The sequence below is a fragment of the Jaculus jaculus genome, chromosome 6 (assembly GCF_020740685.1).
Source record: "Jaculus jaculus isolate mJacJac1 chromosome 6, mJacJac1.mat.Y.cur, whole genome shotgun sequence".
Taxonomy (NCBI): domain Eukaryota; kingdom Metazoa; phylum Chordata; class Mammalia; order Rodentia; family Dipodidae; genus Jaculus; species Jaculus jaculus.
In genome coordinates, this window is record NC_059107.1 from 32,995,582 (window position 1) to 33,012,337 (window position 16,756).

General features: G+C 55.0%; 1 protein-coding gene across 1 annotated transcript; it reads right to left on the minus strand.

Annotated features, from left to right (window-relative positions):
• Positions 1-1,153: 1,153 nt before the first annotated feature.
• On the minus strand, positions 1,154-6,487 carry Pitx1 (paired like homeodomain 1). The gene is made up of 3 exons (XM_004665075.2): positions 6,260-6,487; positions 3,819-4,051; positions 1,154-1,870 (listed from the first exon to the last, which is right to left on the minus strand). Exons 1-3 carry the CDS (start codon positions 6,432-6,434, stop codon positions 1,328-1,330), a joined length of 951 nt encoding a protein of 316 aa, XP_004665132.1. The 5' UTR covers positions 6,435-6,487; the 3' UTR covers positions 1,154-1,327.
• Between the last annotated feature and the right edge of the window lie 10,269 nt (positions 6,488-16,756).

Here is a 16,756-nt window from a genome sequence, read left to right on the forward strand (position 1 = left end):
GGCCACCTGGCACTTCGGAGGGGGCAAGCGGCTAACCCTGCGAGGCGCAGGAGCTCAGGACATTTAGCTGCATGATTTAAACAGTCCCAGCGGGGACTGTCTCAGTTCTTCCCTTCTACTAGCCGGGTGTGTGCTGGCGGGGAGGGGGTGGGTGGCACACTCCCCCTTCTGTTGGCCTCCCTCCATAGGTGAATGAAGCAGTCAGTGCGCTCGGGAGTGCTTAGCACGCTTGGACTATGGTTTTAATAGACGTACATGGACAAGTCGATATAGACAGATTTATAATTCTATACAGTCAGTCCGACATACACAGGGACGCTGTAAACAGGGGCTCGGGCCGGAGAGCGGGTGTGCAAAGTGGGCACGAAGGCCCTGGGGCTGCGCCCCGCGCTCTCCTGGCCCGATTCTTGCACGGGGCAGGGGGCGGGCAGTGAGGAAGGGGTTGTTCGCTGGGACAGGGGGCCACCTCCTGGACCCGGAGTGGAACAGGGTTCAGGGGGCTGGGGTACTCAAGAGATGAGCACCTCTCCTAGTCCTGCTAAGTCCCCACAGCCAGCTGGGGCTCTGGATGGGTGTGGGGTTGGGGGGGGGGGAGGCTTAACCTACGGCTGTGGAGCACACTGGACCACAAGGGTTCTTCGGAGCCGAGCGTTCCAGAGCCAGGGTGCTGGACACCATCACCCCCCAGCCCCACGCCCTCCGCAACGTGGATCCGATCGGAGCTAAGGTGCGCTTGGGCCGGGCCCAGCTCGGAGAAGGAGTCCTGGTTCTTTTGGGGACGGTGGATTCCCAGACCCTTCCGGGCGGCGCACGTTCAGTTCGCAGGCGCTCCGGGGCCGTAGGCTAAGGAGGACGGTGTCTTCGAGCGCTGCCTCGGCGCTGGCTTTCCCCGGGCTGCGTCCGCTCCTTGGAGTGGGCGGCTGGGGCCCGCGGGACCGACCCGCCACCACCTGCGCCATCACTAGGGAAATTGCAACTCATCCACATATATATGTATATATATATATATATTCTTTTTTTCTTCCTGCGGCATGTTTTTTTTTTTCTCCGACGTCTTTTGCCTTTTTTTTTTTTAACTTTTTCCTTGGCTTTAAAGATTTTATTTTTAAAATTTTTATTTTGGAGGGCAGAGTGGGGTCCGGAAAAGCAAACACACACAAAAAAAACCAAACCTGGAGGTGGGATGGAGAGGAAGGGGCTCCCCGCGCAGAAGCGAGGTCCGAGGCTCCCCGCGCCCGCTCTCCCCCTGAACCCGCTCCTGACCGGCCTCCGGTAGGCAGCCCGTAGGTGGCCCCGGGATGGGGTGGGGTGAGGGGGGGCCGGGCGGTCAGCTGTTGTATTGACAAGCATTGAGACCCGAGGCCGGGCCCTGCAGCCCTCCGTAACCGAACGACGAATGCTGCTTGGACTTGAGCCGCAGGCTGGCTAGACTGGAGTTGCACGTGTCCCGGTAGACGCTGTAGGGCGAGGCGGGGGTGCCGTAGGGACAGGCGCCGGGGGACATGGCCGAGTTAAGCGAGGAGCCGGTGAGGTTGTTGATGTTATTGAGGCTGGAGTTGGGCATGCCGGGCACAGCGCCCGGGCCCATGCTGGACGGCATGGTCATGGAGGAGATGGAGCTGGGGGCCGAGAACATGGACTGCGAGGACAGCGGGCTCATGGAGTTGAAGAAGGTGAAGCTCTTGGTGGACAGCGGGGCCGGGGCCAGGCTCTTGGCCGCCCAGTTGTTGTAGGAGTAGCCGGCGGCGTACACGTCCTCATACGGTTGCACCAGGCCGCTGAACTGCGGCACGTAGCCGCCCTTGCACAGGTCCAGCTGCTGGTTGCGCTCGCGCTTCCGCCACTTGGCCCGGCGGTTCTTGAACCAGACCTGCCGAGGGACGCGCGAGAAGCGTCAGCGATGCGGAGACCCTCCCTGGCCCCCACCCAGCCACCTGAGCCCTTTCCCAAGCCTGGGTTCTTTCCTTCCACCCACCCGTACTTCCGCCCCTACCTTCTCCGCGTAATGGTTCGTATCCTGTCCCCAGATAATGCTAGATTTTTCCCTCCCCCATCTTTAATCTCTTCCTCAAATTAAATCCAATTTCTTTTCCTAATACGGATCCTCTTCCGTTGTTGTTTATTTTTTCCTTGAAAAACAAATATTCGTTTTTCTTCTTCCTCTCGAAACCTGCATCTTCTGCCTTCTCCCCCAAATGGATCCCTCATCTAGCTTCTAAATATTTCATTCTTTTATACGCCCCGCCCGCAAACACAGAAGGCAATTTTCATTCCAGACAACGACTGTTTTCAGTTTTTCGATCTACTTTTCGTTGTTCAAATTGTCTGCTTTCATCTGTGTTGGCAATAGACTTCATTTTTTTTTTTTTTGCCACAAACGTTAATTTTTGCTCACTATCTCACGATGGGAGCCTTTCTCTTTTAGTCTTATCTTTTTTTTTCTTCTCTAAATATTTAGTTTTCCACTTCTCCCCAAATATCTGACCTTTACTGTTTCTTTTACATAGTCGATCCTTTCTTTCCCTAAATACTCAATGCTTTTGCTTCTCCCTTAAATATTTCTCTCCTGCCGCCTAAACAGATGCCAAATATGTTTCTCTGCAAATATTTAATTTCCTTTAGTTTACTAGTTTCCCTGTAATCTCCACCTTCGTTTTCTCCCCAGATATTTGGTATGAACACTTTCTTTCCCAACCAGGTCCTCCCTAAACCTCATTTATCTGCCCACCAGCAGCCCCCTGCCCTCCTAGACCTTTCTCCACCCCAGAATGTGGGGCTCTAACTCCCAACACCTCACCTTTGCCCAGGCTCTGATTCCACCTCCTTCCCTCCCGTTCCCCCCCACACACACACACCATCATAAACTCAGGCGGCATTAGTGAGTTCAGGATTACTGATTGTCTTCCAGAGTTTGGGGTAGAGGGTCAACCCGACTGGGGAGACCTGAAGGGTGGGGGTTATGGCAGGGAGCCTGTGGGCCAGGTGGCACTTTGGTCTGGCATGAGAAGAGCTTCCAATGAGATTAAATGTTTGCCCACCCAAGGAAGAAATCATATATATTCCTGTTTTGTTAGGAGAATCTTGCATTTGCTAGGAACCACAATGTGATAGGAGCCTGGATACAGTGTGCTATTGAGTCTGGAACCTTACACTTCAGAAGGAAGACCCCCAGCCACCAAAGTGCTCTCCCCACCCCCGCTTTAGGCAAAGCACCAGGCTAGTGCACTGGCCAGGGAAGGTAGAGAATATTCCAAGATTTTGAGACGCTAAGTGGGGGCGGTGTGTGTGTGTGTGTGTGTGTGTGTGTGTGTGTGTGTGTGAGAGAGAGAGAGAGAGAGAGAGAGAGAGAGAGAGAGAGAGAGAGAGAGACACCATTGCTCCAAGAAGTTTTGAGACTCGTAAATCCAGGCATCTTTTGGGCCTTCGGATGCAGCCAGACAGGACCTATCTTTCCCTTTCGTTTTTCCCAGGGATTGGGGGGGGAGGGTTGGTGAGGGCTTGAAGATCCTGGGGTCCCCAGCGGCAGGGCAGAAAATGCTCTGTTTAGGCTCTGGCTTGGGGTGGGTCGTGATAACTTCAGGACCTGATAAGAGTCTCCGGGGGTAGGGGCCGGGCGACAGTCAGGTAAGAAGGGAAGAAGGGATTAAGAAGTGGCAGATTTTTTAGGGGCCCAACACACCGGGTGGCTGGGACCTAAAGTGGGGGTGTCTGGTGGAGGGAGATGGAAGTCTGACGGGGGGGGGAGAATTAAGCCGCTTCTGGGACTTTGAGTGGTTACCCCTCAGCCCTCTGCACATTTTGACTTGTTCCCCGCTCACCCGCACTCGGGGCTCGGTGAGGTTCGTCCACACCGCGATCTCCTCTCTCATGCTCATGTCGGGGTAGCGATTCCTTTGGAACGTGGCCTCCAGCTCTTGCAACTGCTGGCTGGTGAAGTGTGTGCGTTGCCGTCGCTGCTTCTTCTTCTTCGCTGGGTCCTCCGCGCCACCGCAGCCTGCGCTGCCCGCGCCGCTGTCCTCGGGCCCCTTGGTTTCCCCACCGCGTTCCTTGTCTGCGGCAGACAGGAATGGGCTTAAACTTAAGCTCTGTTGCACCCAGTCCCGGCTCCACCGAAGTGCCAGCCGTCACCGCTGCAACCCCTTTTCCCATCTCCTAGGGGTCGTGGGAATTGTCTCCATCGGAAAGAGCCCGCCGGGCGCTGGTCGTCAATAGGCACCACGGGCCTGTCATGCCATAGAAAAGGGCCCTGGAGCTGGAGCCACGGGCTGGGGCTAGGCAGGGCCTGTTCCTGCAGCCGGCGTTGGCTCGGGCCCTGTTGCTGCTGTCACCAGCAGCCCTACGCAGTTTTAGCAGGGGCGTCTTTGCTTTTCTGAACCACGAACATATCTTTCCAGGAAGGCCTGTGGGGGCAGGAGCCGGTTGCTTTAAACCCCTGTACTATTTTTTTTTTTCTCCCCAGGGCTATATGGAGCCCCAACTCAGGCCGATTCTCCGCCTTACTTGCAGGCCTTGTGTCCCAAGGCCTAGAAAACCCTTCCAACTGCAGCCTAGATCGTGTCTAGACGACTGAGGCCTCTTTCTTTCTCTCTCTCTGGATACAGAGAACGCATAGAGACGTTACAACATGAAGAAAAAGACTCTTTAAAACAAAACAGAAGCCTGGGAAAGTTTATAGCTCTTTGCCTGAAAACACAGAAAGGTTCACAAATCCTGAAAACTAGACAGAAACACTAATGTAACGCTGATGTAAATTAAGTTAGAGACCTCCGTGCAAACACACCCCTAGCCATATGTGTGTAAACTTCAGTCAGATAGACATTTCTCTAGGAGATTAAAAAAAAAAAATCCAAGTATCATTTTAGATAAATTTAGGACTTCCCCCAAACACCCTAGTAGAGATAATTTTTAAATCTTAGAAAACCACATTATCATTAGATAACTTAAATCACAAGCTAACTGCAAATACATTTTGAGAAAAATCTGGGGGAAATGCGCCATTTTGGGCTAACTTTTAAAAAAATCTTTCCAAGAATAATGTTGCATATAGATATTTTAAATTCCAGAGAAATACATCCAGTGAATTAATTCTTTCAAGATAAAAACTACGGTTAAAATTGCTAACGCATCCTCATTGATTTGGTTTAAGCTAAAATCTACAACTATATCTCTCTAGCTTAAAAACAAAACAAAACATAACACTGCGCCTAAAACTTTTGAAAGCAAAACTACAGTTGAACGTGGACTGTTTTCTTAGCAAGCAAACGAAACGGCTTGAGGGGGAAAGTCACTTAACAATGCAAAATAGAAACAAATAGCGATTAAAAAGCTTGGAAGCAACCCTTATTGGTGGATTAAGAAATGAAGATACTAGAGACTTCCAGGGCCGGGACGGCCGGAGACCCGGAGCTCCGCACCGACTCGGAATTGGGACCCCGAGCGAGCGCGATAGCGGCTGGGAGACCCGGGCGGCCGGAGAGCCCGTGCGCCCCGGCTACCGCAGCTCAGGTCGCGGGGGAGAAAAAGTACTGAAGTTCTGGGACAAAAAGACAACGGGGAGAGAGATGAGCGAGAGCAAAGAAGCGGCCCTAGCTGGATCGCCGCGCACGTGGACCAGGGTCCTTCCTGGAGGATTCGGACCTTCCTGCCCGAAGTCGGACTGTATCTCAGGCCCGCGCGTCCTCCCCGTCTTCAGTCCCCGACTTCCTCCTACACACCGCAGACCCCCTTCTCCTAGCTGGCTGTGGGCACCTACCCCTAGTCTACGACCTCTCCTCGGTGGGCACCCCAGGCTCTGTCAAAGCGCCTGTCCCCCTCCCGCTGGGCACTTTCTCTCGCCGGCCACCTCTATTCCTTTCCCCGTCTGATATTCTCTCTCTCTCTCTCTCTTCGACCCCAGCGGTTCCTCCAAGTCCAGTTGCATAAACTCAACTTTTCCTCCCCGCCGCCTAAGTTCTATTTGCTCCAGCTCGGAAGGGGCTGTCAGTTCGACTCAGGTTGTGTGGGGGTGCCCAGGCGCGTGGAGACGGCCTGGAAGTGGTTTCTCGTGTGAATGTGTGTGTGAGTATGTGTGTGTGTGTGTGTGTAAATTTCCGTGTTCACCGTCACATCGGGATTGATGGGAAAAAGAAAGCTCCTGGCACTCCTGGGGCGCAGAGGGAACCTGGTTGCGCTGCGCGGGCGCCAAGCCCCGTCTCCCCGCGCGCGCGCGCGCGCGCGAGTGTTGCGCTCCGAGCGCGTGGCGCGGGGGATCCGCGCTTACCTGGCAGCTCCGTGTCCGACGACTCGCTGGCTGAGTTCTCGAGCGGCTCGCGGGGATCGGCGGTACGGGCCAGGTGGAAAGTGGGCCCCATTTCATGCGGCGGTGGCGGCGGCGGAGGCGGCCGGAGCCCCTCGGGCAACCTCTCCAGGTTCATGCCCCCTTTGAAGGCGTCCATGAAGATGGGGACCGCAGCGGGCGCTCCAGGGGCCGGGGCTGGGCGCACCCGGCCGCCCTGGCTGCGACCTATGGGGACAAAAGCGCGGCGCCTAAGCGGCTGCCCCCCGAGGCTGCCCGCGCCCGCAGCGACGCCGTTCGCGCTCCATCGACCGACCGCCCCGGGGGGCTGCGGGGGCCCGGGAGGGCGGCGGGCGGGTTTTCACGAGCCGGCGAGTGTGCGTGTGTGTCTGTGGGGGGTGGGGGGGAACTCGGGCGCTGGGCACGGCTGCGCTCGGGGGCCTCGGCCGCCCTCCCGGCCCCGGCTTGGGCTTGTGATTTGGGGCTGGTTTCTAAGGCTCCGGACCACGCCGGCAGAGTCTGTCTTAAAGCGACAGTGCGCACAGCTAGGTTCCAGCAATCCCTGCGCCAGGGGTGGTGGGTGGGGTGGGCCTCGGTGGGAGGGGGCTGGGGAGGGAGGGAGGAAGGGAGAGAGAGAGAGAGAGAGAAAGAGAGAGAGAGAGAGAGAGAGAGAGAGAGAGAGAGAGAGAGGAGAGAGAGAGAGAGGAGCGAGGAGCGAGCGCGGGCGGAATCCAGCCCCGAGCCGCCCGCGCCGCCGCGCCCTCTTTGCCGCCCAGCCTCCCTCGCGGCCTCGCCCGCGCCCTCCCCCTCGGCAGCCACCTTCCCGCCGCCTCCCCGCCCCCCGCCGCCTCGCCTCTCCCTCCTGCGCCGGTGACACACACCGACTTCTCCCTCGGCCGCACAAAAGAAACGCATCTGGCCTGCGGGTCCCGCGCGACTCGTGCCCACCTCGGGGAGGGGGGCCCCCCAAATGACTCGTTTCGCCGACAGTCAACTCCTGTCTGGGCCGCCTCGAGGTCCCTCCGCAGCCGCCGGCTAGAACAACCCGGGATGAGTGAATGTTCACCGAGCCACGATCTCATAGAGCCGAGGGCCTCAGAGCCAAGCGCCGGAGCCAGGGTCGGTTCTAGCAGCTCCCAGCGGGGGTCCTCGTCGGTCGAGGGCCACCCGCCCCTCTTTCCCCAGCTTCTTCTCCCAGGAACTCAGCCCGGCTGAGTGACAGCAGCCTGCGCTCTAATGGGCCTCCGGATGCTGCCTCCTAATTAGCTTGGACACTCTCCCCTAAGGCAGCTTTTCAGGCCTTCCTCCCTGCACCGCAGTCAATTTTCCAGGATTGGGATAGAAATGATGGCTTCTAATCAGACGCAACGTTTCTGTTGGCTCTAGGTCGTTTGCGGGTGGGGCTGGAGACCCCAAGAGCTCAGCCAGACCCCATATGCCTTTTCCACCCCTCCCCTTGTTTTGCACCTCCAATGGCCAGGCCCGGGCCTTGGCAGCTATGGGGTTGGTCTTGGCAGCTTCTGTCCTCCTTTTGGGGTAGTTTTGCCCCAGCCTGGGGCCTGTATTCAGGCTTCCCAGGGCTTCAGGCATAGGCCTGGTAGGCCAGGTAACTGCTGTCTCACAGCCCTGGGCTAGGATCCCAGAAAGCCTTTGGCCTTCTACATAGTCTCTCACAAGGTGGTAGCTAAAAGCTGTAGCTCCAACCCCCCCCCCACACACACACACAAGCAGGTAAAGCTATTCCTCTCCCAGCTCCCAAGAGGGGTCCCCTCCTTAAGGCCTCAAGCTTCAATGAAGTTTGTCAAAGGATTTAGCTCGACAATTGTTAACTGGCCCGCAGACCTCAGTGCCTTGAGTAAACAGGCCATGGTCAGGGTGGTACAGGTGAGGTCCTGACCTGCTTCTCCAGCCATAGGTGGACCCTCGCACTGCTTGAGTCCCTTACGTGCAGATCTACTCCACTTGAACTGGGGGAGGGGGAGAAGGAACCCTGGAAGGTGGGATGGCAGCCTGGGGGAGAATAACTTCCCTACCCTTCCTGCCCAGTGCTGAGGGCACAGGACATCCCCATCTCCTTCTACAAGTCATTGACTGTGCAGGTGTCATTATGGGATTGTAAAGCGAGGCCTCTGGCCCTCCTCCTTCCCTCTCTTCCACCAGAGGGAGGCAGCTGGGCACAAGGCTGGGCTCCTTGGTGAGAACTGTGGGGGCAAGAGCAACATTCAGGGTGGAACCAGTCCTGCTTCCCACTCCCTTGCCCTTAGTCCAAAACCCCCAGCTCTGGGTGGTGGAGAACAGGCATAGCTCCCTAGGGCCCGGCCCACTTTCATTGGTTGTCTATGACTTCAAGAGGCAGAGTCAAAGAAAGGCTCAGGTGGAGGAAGGACACTGCCCAGGGGGGTGGGTTAAGGAGATTGGCCAGGGGGAGGGGGACCCTGAAATACCTGTTGTCCTGGCAGCTGCCCTCGGCTTTACTTTTCTTTTTTTTAACCAAATTTCTTGGCCAAGTGTCCTGTAGCACTAGATAGCGCCTGTCAAAGAGATTTGCCGGTGCTGTTTCTTGTTAGGAGTGCCCTTCGTGTGTATATATATATATATATATATATATATATATATATATATATACACACACACACACACGCACACATATATATATGTATATATATACATATATATATATATGTATATATATATATATATATATACACACACACTGTCCTCCATGATCTGCCCTAATCTGTAGTACTGCCTTGAGTACACAAGGATGGGCGCGCGTGCACACACACACACACACACACACACACACACATCTGCATTGCACTTTCACGCAGGGATGCCCATGGGCACACATATGTGCTGCTAATTTGCAGGCGAAGGTGGGAAGTGCAGGGTACCTCTGGGCAGGGAACACAGAAATGGGGAGAATGAATCAGGCCCTCCAGAGATGGGGACTGTTTTGTGATTCTGTCCGAAGGGCGCGCATCCTTCACTATGAATACACATTTGATAAAGTAATATCAAGCACCTGCTGCTTGCTGTGTGGACCCATGGGGGGGGGGGTCAAGCCCGTGGCATTGATTCTCATTATCAAATAAAGGGACGGAAGTCCCTATATTTGGAGATCAAGAGGTCTACTGTGTGGACAGAAAGACCTGCAAACCCATTCAAGTGACCTTCTTAGTTTCTCAAAACAGGGGCCAGAGGTCTGGAGAAGACAAGGAAGGCTGTTCTCCCAGTTGCACTTTCCCCATGGCCACTGTCCTAGTCTAGATAGGGGCATTCAAAGAGGTCACAGACATTCTCACCCCCACCCCCCACTCACGACAAGAAGTGGTGATGTTTCCGAAGCTTACCCTTGCTTTGCCTGGACATTGTTTGCCCTGCACTAAGCCTTAGTTCTCACGTCCAACGTGGGACTCTGACTGTCTCCTCTTCCCCTAGCTCCCTTGAGGTTGGGACAGGAGGAGTGGAGGGAAGGGGGCTTACCAGAGCTGGACCACGTGCCCTATTCCACTATCACCAACCACCAACACTCCCCCCCACCCCCCGCCATAGAGAGCCATCAGTCTTTCTGTGACTTTTAAGAAACTTGGGGACTAGGGTCCTGGTAGGGCTCAGTGGAGGAGCCTAGCTGCTGTGGGGCTTGAAACAGTCACCACAGCACCATTTCCGAAGCTAGGCTGACTCAGAAGACTCTCAGCACAAGGACAGTCATTTAATTCTTGGGAAGGCTGAGTGGAGGGTCGTCATGGAGGGCATCCTTACACTCCCATTGGGGTACCTTCCCTTAATCTGTGCTCCTAGAATCAAGGGAATTTAGGAAGAAGGAAAGAATGTGCCATAGCCTTCCCCCAGGGCCATCCTGACTCTCTGGGACATTCCAGCCCTAAGCCTTTTAGGCTTGTGGAGAAGTTCAAACTAGAAAACCCAGTTTTTGGAGTGCAGCAGGGACCACCTACCTCATTCTGCCTGATCTAACACCCCCTCCCCATGTTTTTTTTTTTTTTTTAATACAAGCAATTACAGAGGTGGAGTGTTCAGGTGGAAATTGGATCAGTGTCGTCGGATTCTTTAGGGTTCTCAGAAACTTCCTGCCGATTGGGGTTTCTTGGGGGAGACCTGGGTATATTGGGCAGGACGGCTGGTTGCCCGGCACTGCGGAAATACAAAACTTGAAACTCCCAGCAGCTGTTAGGGTCCATGGCTTTCCAGGCCTGTGCCCATTCCCATTCAAGTCCACACACTGGACTCTGCCTGGCTCCTAGGAACGGTTGAGCAGAGTGGAAGGGATGGCAGGGAAAGTGGCCCGTGGCTTGTCCTGCAACTGGGGAGCTTTTGGTTGCCCCATATCCTTCTCTCTCTGGCATTTGCTTTCCTGGAAGAAGGGCTCAGGAATCCATCTAGGAGGTTAACAATTGCCCCACAATCCTCTTAAGAGTTGAATCAGCACCCCCCCCTTTTCCTTCTGTGGTAGAGGCACAGAGGCCCAAAGTAGCTGATTAAAAGGGCAGAGATAGGAAGGACTGCTATCCCAGCAACTTGGTCTTCAGCCTAGACCTGGTAGTAATTTCCCTAGACCTGTGTACCCTTCCCAAGTGGACAGCAATTTGAAAGAGTCTCCCTCTGGCTCTAGTGGTGTTTAGAGGTCACTGGGGTGCCAAGAGAACAATCTTGATTTCTCAGAAAAATTGATTATATATATATATATATATATATAGATAGATAGATAGATAGATAGATAGATCGATCTGGGGGATTTCTAAGTCGAAAAATAATCTTAGGACCAAGGACTCCAGGCTGAGATTCCCATTATCGAGATCCAGTTCAAGCCTGGTTTCCGCCACTGCAGGCTCCGCTCCGCTGAATTTCAGAATTCCGAGACCCGGTTCTAGAGAAGCGGCTGTGTGCTTGGGGGGGAAATGCCCGCGTCCACAACCACACGCAGGAGATAGTCTCAGGTCGACTTGACTGGACTTTGCAGGGAGCATTTGGATTTCTCCACTGGGAAGAAGAAGCCCGACCTGTGCTGGAAAGCAGGCCCTATATAGGCAGGGACACCTTCGAGGGTGGCTGCGGGACCCCGGGGTCAGGGCGAAGGGAGTCAGGGCTCTGGTCCGGTATCTGATGCTTTATTATTTATTTACTTATTAATAATAATAATAATTATTATTATTTTTGGTGGCATTGCTGCCCCACCAAACAAACGAATGAAGCGGTTTCGTTTAGGAAAAATACCCTCTTGACGCGAAGCTGTGGCTGAAGCCCCGAGGCCATCGAGAGGAGCGAGCATTTCCACCCTCGGTGGGGTCCCCATCCCTGGGTGCAGCGGGGAGCGATGCCCTCGCTGCCCCTTTCGCCCGCGGGTCCTCGCATCCCGCGCGAGGGCATCCAGGGCTACGCCTTGGCGGAGCGTCTGTGCCCGTCCCTGATGCTGTTACCCTCTTGGGGTGCGAGGGGGTGTCTCTAGGTGCACGGTAGGGTCATAGGTGAGGCGAGGTGATAACCACGGTGACCGAGGGGCGTGCTGGGGCTCAGGAACCAGGTCCTCGCGCTCCCTCGAGGGCTTTCGGTGGGGCTCCGCTGGCTAGACGTCTTCCTCCCCCCAATACCGCAGCATCACCTCCTCCCAGCGCCCCTCGACCCCGGAGCCCCGGCGCCGCTGACCCCATAGGCTCTTACCCTACCCCGGCTGCACGGCGGCCACTGCGGCTCTTCGGCTCCGGGCTCGCCCGCCCGCCGCGGACTCCGGCTCGGGTCTCTGCGCGCTGTCCGGGTTCCCGCCGCCCGTCGGTTCGTTACATCCCAGCGCGCAAAGTCGGGGCTGCCTCGGCTCAACCCGCTCCTCCCGTCGCCCGTCGCCCGCGGGGAAGGCGGGGACACCGGCCCGGGGAGGCGGGAATTGGGGGTGGGGTGTGTGTGTGTGTGTGTGTGTGTGTGTGTATGTGTGTGTGTGTGTGTATGGATGGGGTTGGGGGGAGGCGTTCTTCTGGACCGGTGGGGAGGGGGCGGCGTGGGATCCCACGGGCTCGGGGGTCCCGGACTTTCTGCTGGCGGAGGCTTGGAGGTCCGCGCAACTCCCGGCCGCGTCCCTGGAGCGGGCCCAGGACTGTGTGCGCAGGCACAGGCCCAGCCTGCAGGCAGAGGAAGCCACTTGCGGGTACCAGCCTGGCCCCGCACCCTTTCCCCGGGGTCCTCGGGGCTCAGTTTCCCACCTGGCACGGGAGAGGTCGGGTCTGATTTCCGTTTAGTCCCGGTCTGGTGGGAGTTTCCTCGTGCTCCTGCCAGGTGAAGTTCCCACCCGGGTCTTGCGATTCTTACGGTGTCCCCACTGCCCAGCCCAGCCTTGCGAATAGGAGCTGCTTTTGCACGTTAGCTTGCAAGGCGTAGCTCAGCCTTGGAGGATGCAGGGTCCACCAAGGTGTGTGTGTGTGTGTGTGTGTGTGTGTGTGTGTGTGTGTGTCTATTCTATGTAGGGGTTGAGTGTCTTATCTGCCCTGCTTCGGGGATGCCTTCCTCACTCTTCCCCAAAGTGCTGGGCTCTTGAGGAAAAGGGAGACAGGTCCCACGAGGAAACACCCACCCATGTCCAACTCCTCCGCCTGAGCCCACTTCAAGAGGTCCTGCGTCTCTGTTCATTTGGCTCAGTAGGCCTTTGGGAGATGGGCATGGCTGAAAGGGAACTTAGAACCTGCCCTTGACACCCTCATAGCCCACTGGGCGTCCCGGTGGTTCTCCATGAAGTCTCGGAGGAGGAGAAACATGGTCAAAGCTACATGGGCTCCCCTTCCAAAACCCCCCCGCCCCCAGCGCCCAGAATGAGCTTGCGGCCTCTGGGGAGAAGCGAGGAGATGCTGTCGTGGTGAATCAGGCCGGGCCTCTCCTTCCCCGGACCCCAGCGGCCCAGCTTGCTTGCCTGGTAGTAACACCGGCTCTAGGGTGGCCGATCCAGCCAGTGCAAGGTGCCGAGAGATGGCTGCGCGGCGGACCGGGCATTAATGTTTCACGAGGTGCCGTCAGTGGCGGCGCCTTCCTGCCCGGTTCTCGCCGCCGACAGCTGCTGCACGGAGAGGCCGCGACCCCAGGCCTCCCCCAGGCGCCCGGTTCACCGGTGCTTCCAGAGCCGCTTGGCCTGAGAACCGGGAGGACCCCGGGACCCGGACACCAACTAGCCTACGCAGATCCGTCTGGAAGGTTAGGCCTTGAACCCCCCCCCCCCCCCCGTACGGCCTCTGGCAGGGAAGGGCAACCCTACGGCCGGAGCTCTTCTGCAAAGGGTACGTGGAGCTCCGCGAACACAAGGTCGAAAGAGTCCTGGTCTCTAAACACTTGCAGACCTGGACCTGGGGAGTGCCAGGGTGAAAAGCCAGCTCCCAACTTGGAGCTTGCCCTCAAGGGCCCGGTAGCAGCACTCCTCCCCCACTTCTCCTACATCCCCTTTGGCTGCTCCACGTATAAAAATGGCCTTTGGCAGGACAGGAGAGTTTCCTAGCTTGGAGGCTTCCTGCCTGGTCTCCAGCAGCCCAGGTTTTGTCTTCGCCCCACCCCAAGTGCACAGACATCACTGGGCATACATTGCAAACACTGAGCCTTGACCGTGGAAGGGTCGCTAGGCATCACCTAGCTGGGGTGGCATTCCCTCTGGTGTCCGTGGTGGGAAATCACACCTCACTATCCCTGCACACTAACGACTTGCAGGGTTTTGTTCCCAGCGGTTGTAAGTGAGCTTTTCTCCGTTCCCTTGTTCCCAGGCAGTGCCAAAAAAAAAAAACAAAAAAAAAAAAAACCCAAAAAAAAACAACCATGTCTGGCAGCAGTTGGATAGAGTTGGATTCTTGTTTGTGTCTTCAAGCAAGTTACGGGCTCTCTCCCAGCTCCTAGTCTCAGCTTTCACATCTGTGGAATGGGAAAATAAGAGCTCTCACTTCCTGAGAAGTGGATGAGCTAATATAGAGGAAGGGCTTCTCCCAGAGTCCTGTGAGCAGCCAGCCAGATGGTAATGCTGGCACCCAGTGGGTTGCGTAGCTCTTATTTTGACTCTTTCTTCCCTCTGGAGGCCGTGGTGTTCCATTCAGGCAGGGAATAGACCTCTTTTCAGGTTAGAACTGCTCCTATCACATGCTTACCTATTAGGAGGTTTCTGCCCAAGAAAACTGTTGGGAAGTCCAGAAGTTCTTAGTAAACTGGTATGGACCAACCTCCCTCCCCCCCACCCCCCAATTTTGTTTTCTCTTCTTCCAAAAAGAATGTGTCACAATTCCTCTTTGGGTCACGCCATCCTGGGGCACATCTGTTTCCACAGAAAGGTGGAGGAGCCAGGAATTAGAGAGAAGGCTGGGGCTTGATCAACCAGGAAGGGCAGTGACAGCCCCTGCTCTTGAAGGTCAGCTTCACTGTGACCTCCTGATGAATCAATGGAGAAGGCAGGCAGAACTGGCCATGACTATGGGCTCACATGAGCACATCAGGTCTGTGTCTTCAGCCACACTTACCAAGAAGGCCATACCAATTCTCCCAGCAGCATTTCTATCTCAACACCTAGTAAAAGTGAGGGTCTCCTCCTTTATAGCTCTTACTGCAGCTGTATTGAGGCTAATATTTGTGTAATGATTTAGTAAAATCTGCTGCTCCCACCAGTTACAAGCTCCTTGGGAGCAGGGTTGAGCCCCTCCCACCAAGCATAGGACACTCACTAAGGTGGGTAAGGGTTGTGCTGATTGGCTGGGTACAGCTTACACCCCCCTCCCACTCCTGAACCAATCATTTTGTGGAGGAGAGTGGCTCAGGGTTGTGGTTAGTCAAAGGTGCAGGCTCCACCCCAGGGTTTCTACTCTGGGAAGGAATAGTCGCCATAGGCCCTTAAGATTCCTGAAACTAAATTTAAAAAAAAAATTCTGGAACAAGTTCTTGGAGGTAATACTTTCCAAAGAAGTTCCTTCCCGGTGGAGAGTCTCAGGGGACTGCTGAAGGTATGGGTAGGGAGTCCACCCCAACGTGATGGGGGAGGCATTGGCTCTGCTGGAAGAGGCTTTGAGTCTATCAGGATAGTTCCTGCACTATGCGTGTAGAGGTGCAGGGTTACTGGAAGGTCCCAGGAGAAGCTGGTGACTGGTGACTAGCTCCAGTGATAGAACCACAGAACAAGGGGTTGGGGAATCTACTTACCCTCCTCATCCATGAGGAGGAGGGAATTGGAGGCTCTGAAGTGAGAGGGGATCCCCTAGGATTAAGGCAAGGTGTTCATGTGTTCGAGTGTCATTCCCTTGCACCTTGAGATTCTTGGTAGCGTGAGCAAAAAAGGAGTCATTTGAGCATCGCTAGTATTTCTGTCAGTGTAGTCTTGCGAGGATCTGCATAGAATAGCAGGAAGAGCCCCAACCTGAGATCTTCCTGACACGGTTCCTCAGATCAGCAAAAGTCGTATGAGAGCCCATTTCGTCCCTGTGATTGCAGGGAGTAGAAAGATAGCTCCTGCTCATTTGGGTTGAGCCAAGGAGGCAGCTCCCTGCAAACCAGTGACCACTTGTGGAGCGCTATGCTGGAGAGAGAACCTGTGACCTGGGGCTCAAGGGCCTGCAGTGACACCCTAAAGAGTTGCCTGGGGCCGATTTGTCACCCCCAGAAAATAGCAGGCGCAAAGGCTGTGAAAGCGAGATACGCTGTGGTTCGCTTGACAACTTCAGGTACTCACGCAATAGGCACCTGTCTACGAGGCCCAGGTGAGAAGGTAAACCAAGGGGAAGAGGAAGTTGGAGAAAATGGGAACCAGAAGCCACAGGGCTTCCTAACCCTTATGGGATGTTATCTTTATTTTCAAGTTGCAGAACTATTTTATTTTGCTTTTCATTTATTTTTATTCTCTTGGTTTTCTGAGGGAGGGTCTCACTCTAGCTCAGGCTGACTTGGTATTCACTATGGAGTCTCAGGGTGGCCTCGAACTCACGACAATCCTCCTACCTCTTCCTCCCAAGTGCTAGGGTTAAAGATATGTGCCACCACACCTGGCAGAACTATTTTATTTTATTATTTACCTTATTTATTTATTTTGTGTGTGTGTGTGGGAATGTTATCTTGAAGGCAGAGAGAAACAGAGGAAGGGTTGGGATGGGAAGAGATCTGTTTAGATTTATATTTTAGAAAGATGATTCTGCCAGGGAGGGGCCATGTATGCATCTCAGAGGTAGCATACACTTAGCATGTGTGAAGTCTTGAGTCTGACTTAGCCTAAGCACCAAGAAACCCAAATGAAAAAAAGAAAAAAAAAAGGATAAAGAAAGACTACTTTATTTAGAGAGAGTGGAAGATGGACCTGGTCAGGTGAGATGGAAGCAGGTTCTTGAAACATCACTCACTAAGCCACTCCAATCCATCCTTTTGTGTTCCTGGCCAGTCCACCTTCCTGTCCATTCATGTGTTGTAAACACAGGAGGCCATAGCTTGACATGGGGACTATGCAGGGGAGACATCGTGGCAGCTGGTTTTCCG

Coding starts and splice junctions, on each gene's coding strand:
- Pitx1 (XM_004665075.2), bottom strand. CDS start 6,434: ATGGACGCCTTCAAAGGGGGCATGAACCTGGAGAGGTTGCCCGAGGGG. Junction 4,052..6,259: donor GTCGGACACGGAGCTGCCAG/GTAAGCGCGGAT, acceptor TGTCTGCCGCAG/ACAAGGAACGCGGTGGGGAA. Junction 1,871..3,818: donor TCACCGAGCCCCGAGTGCGG/GTGAGCGGGGAA, acceptor GTCCCTCGGCAG/GTCTGGTTCAAGAACCGCCG.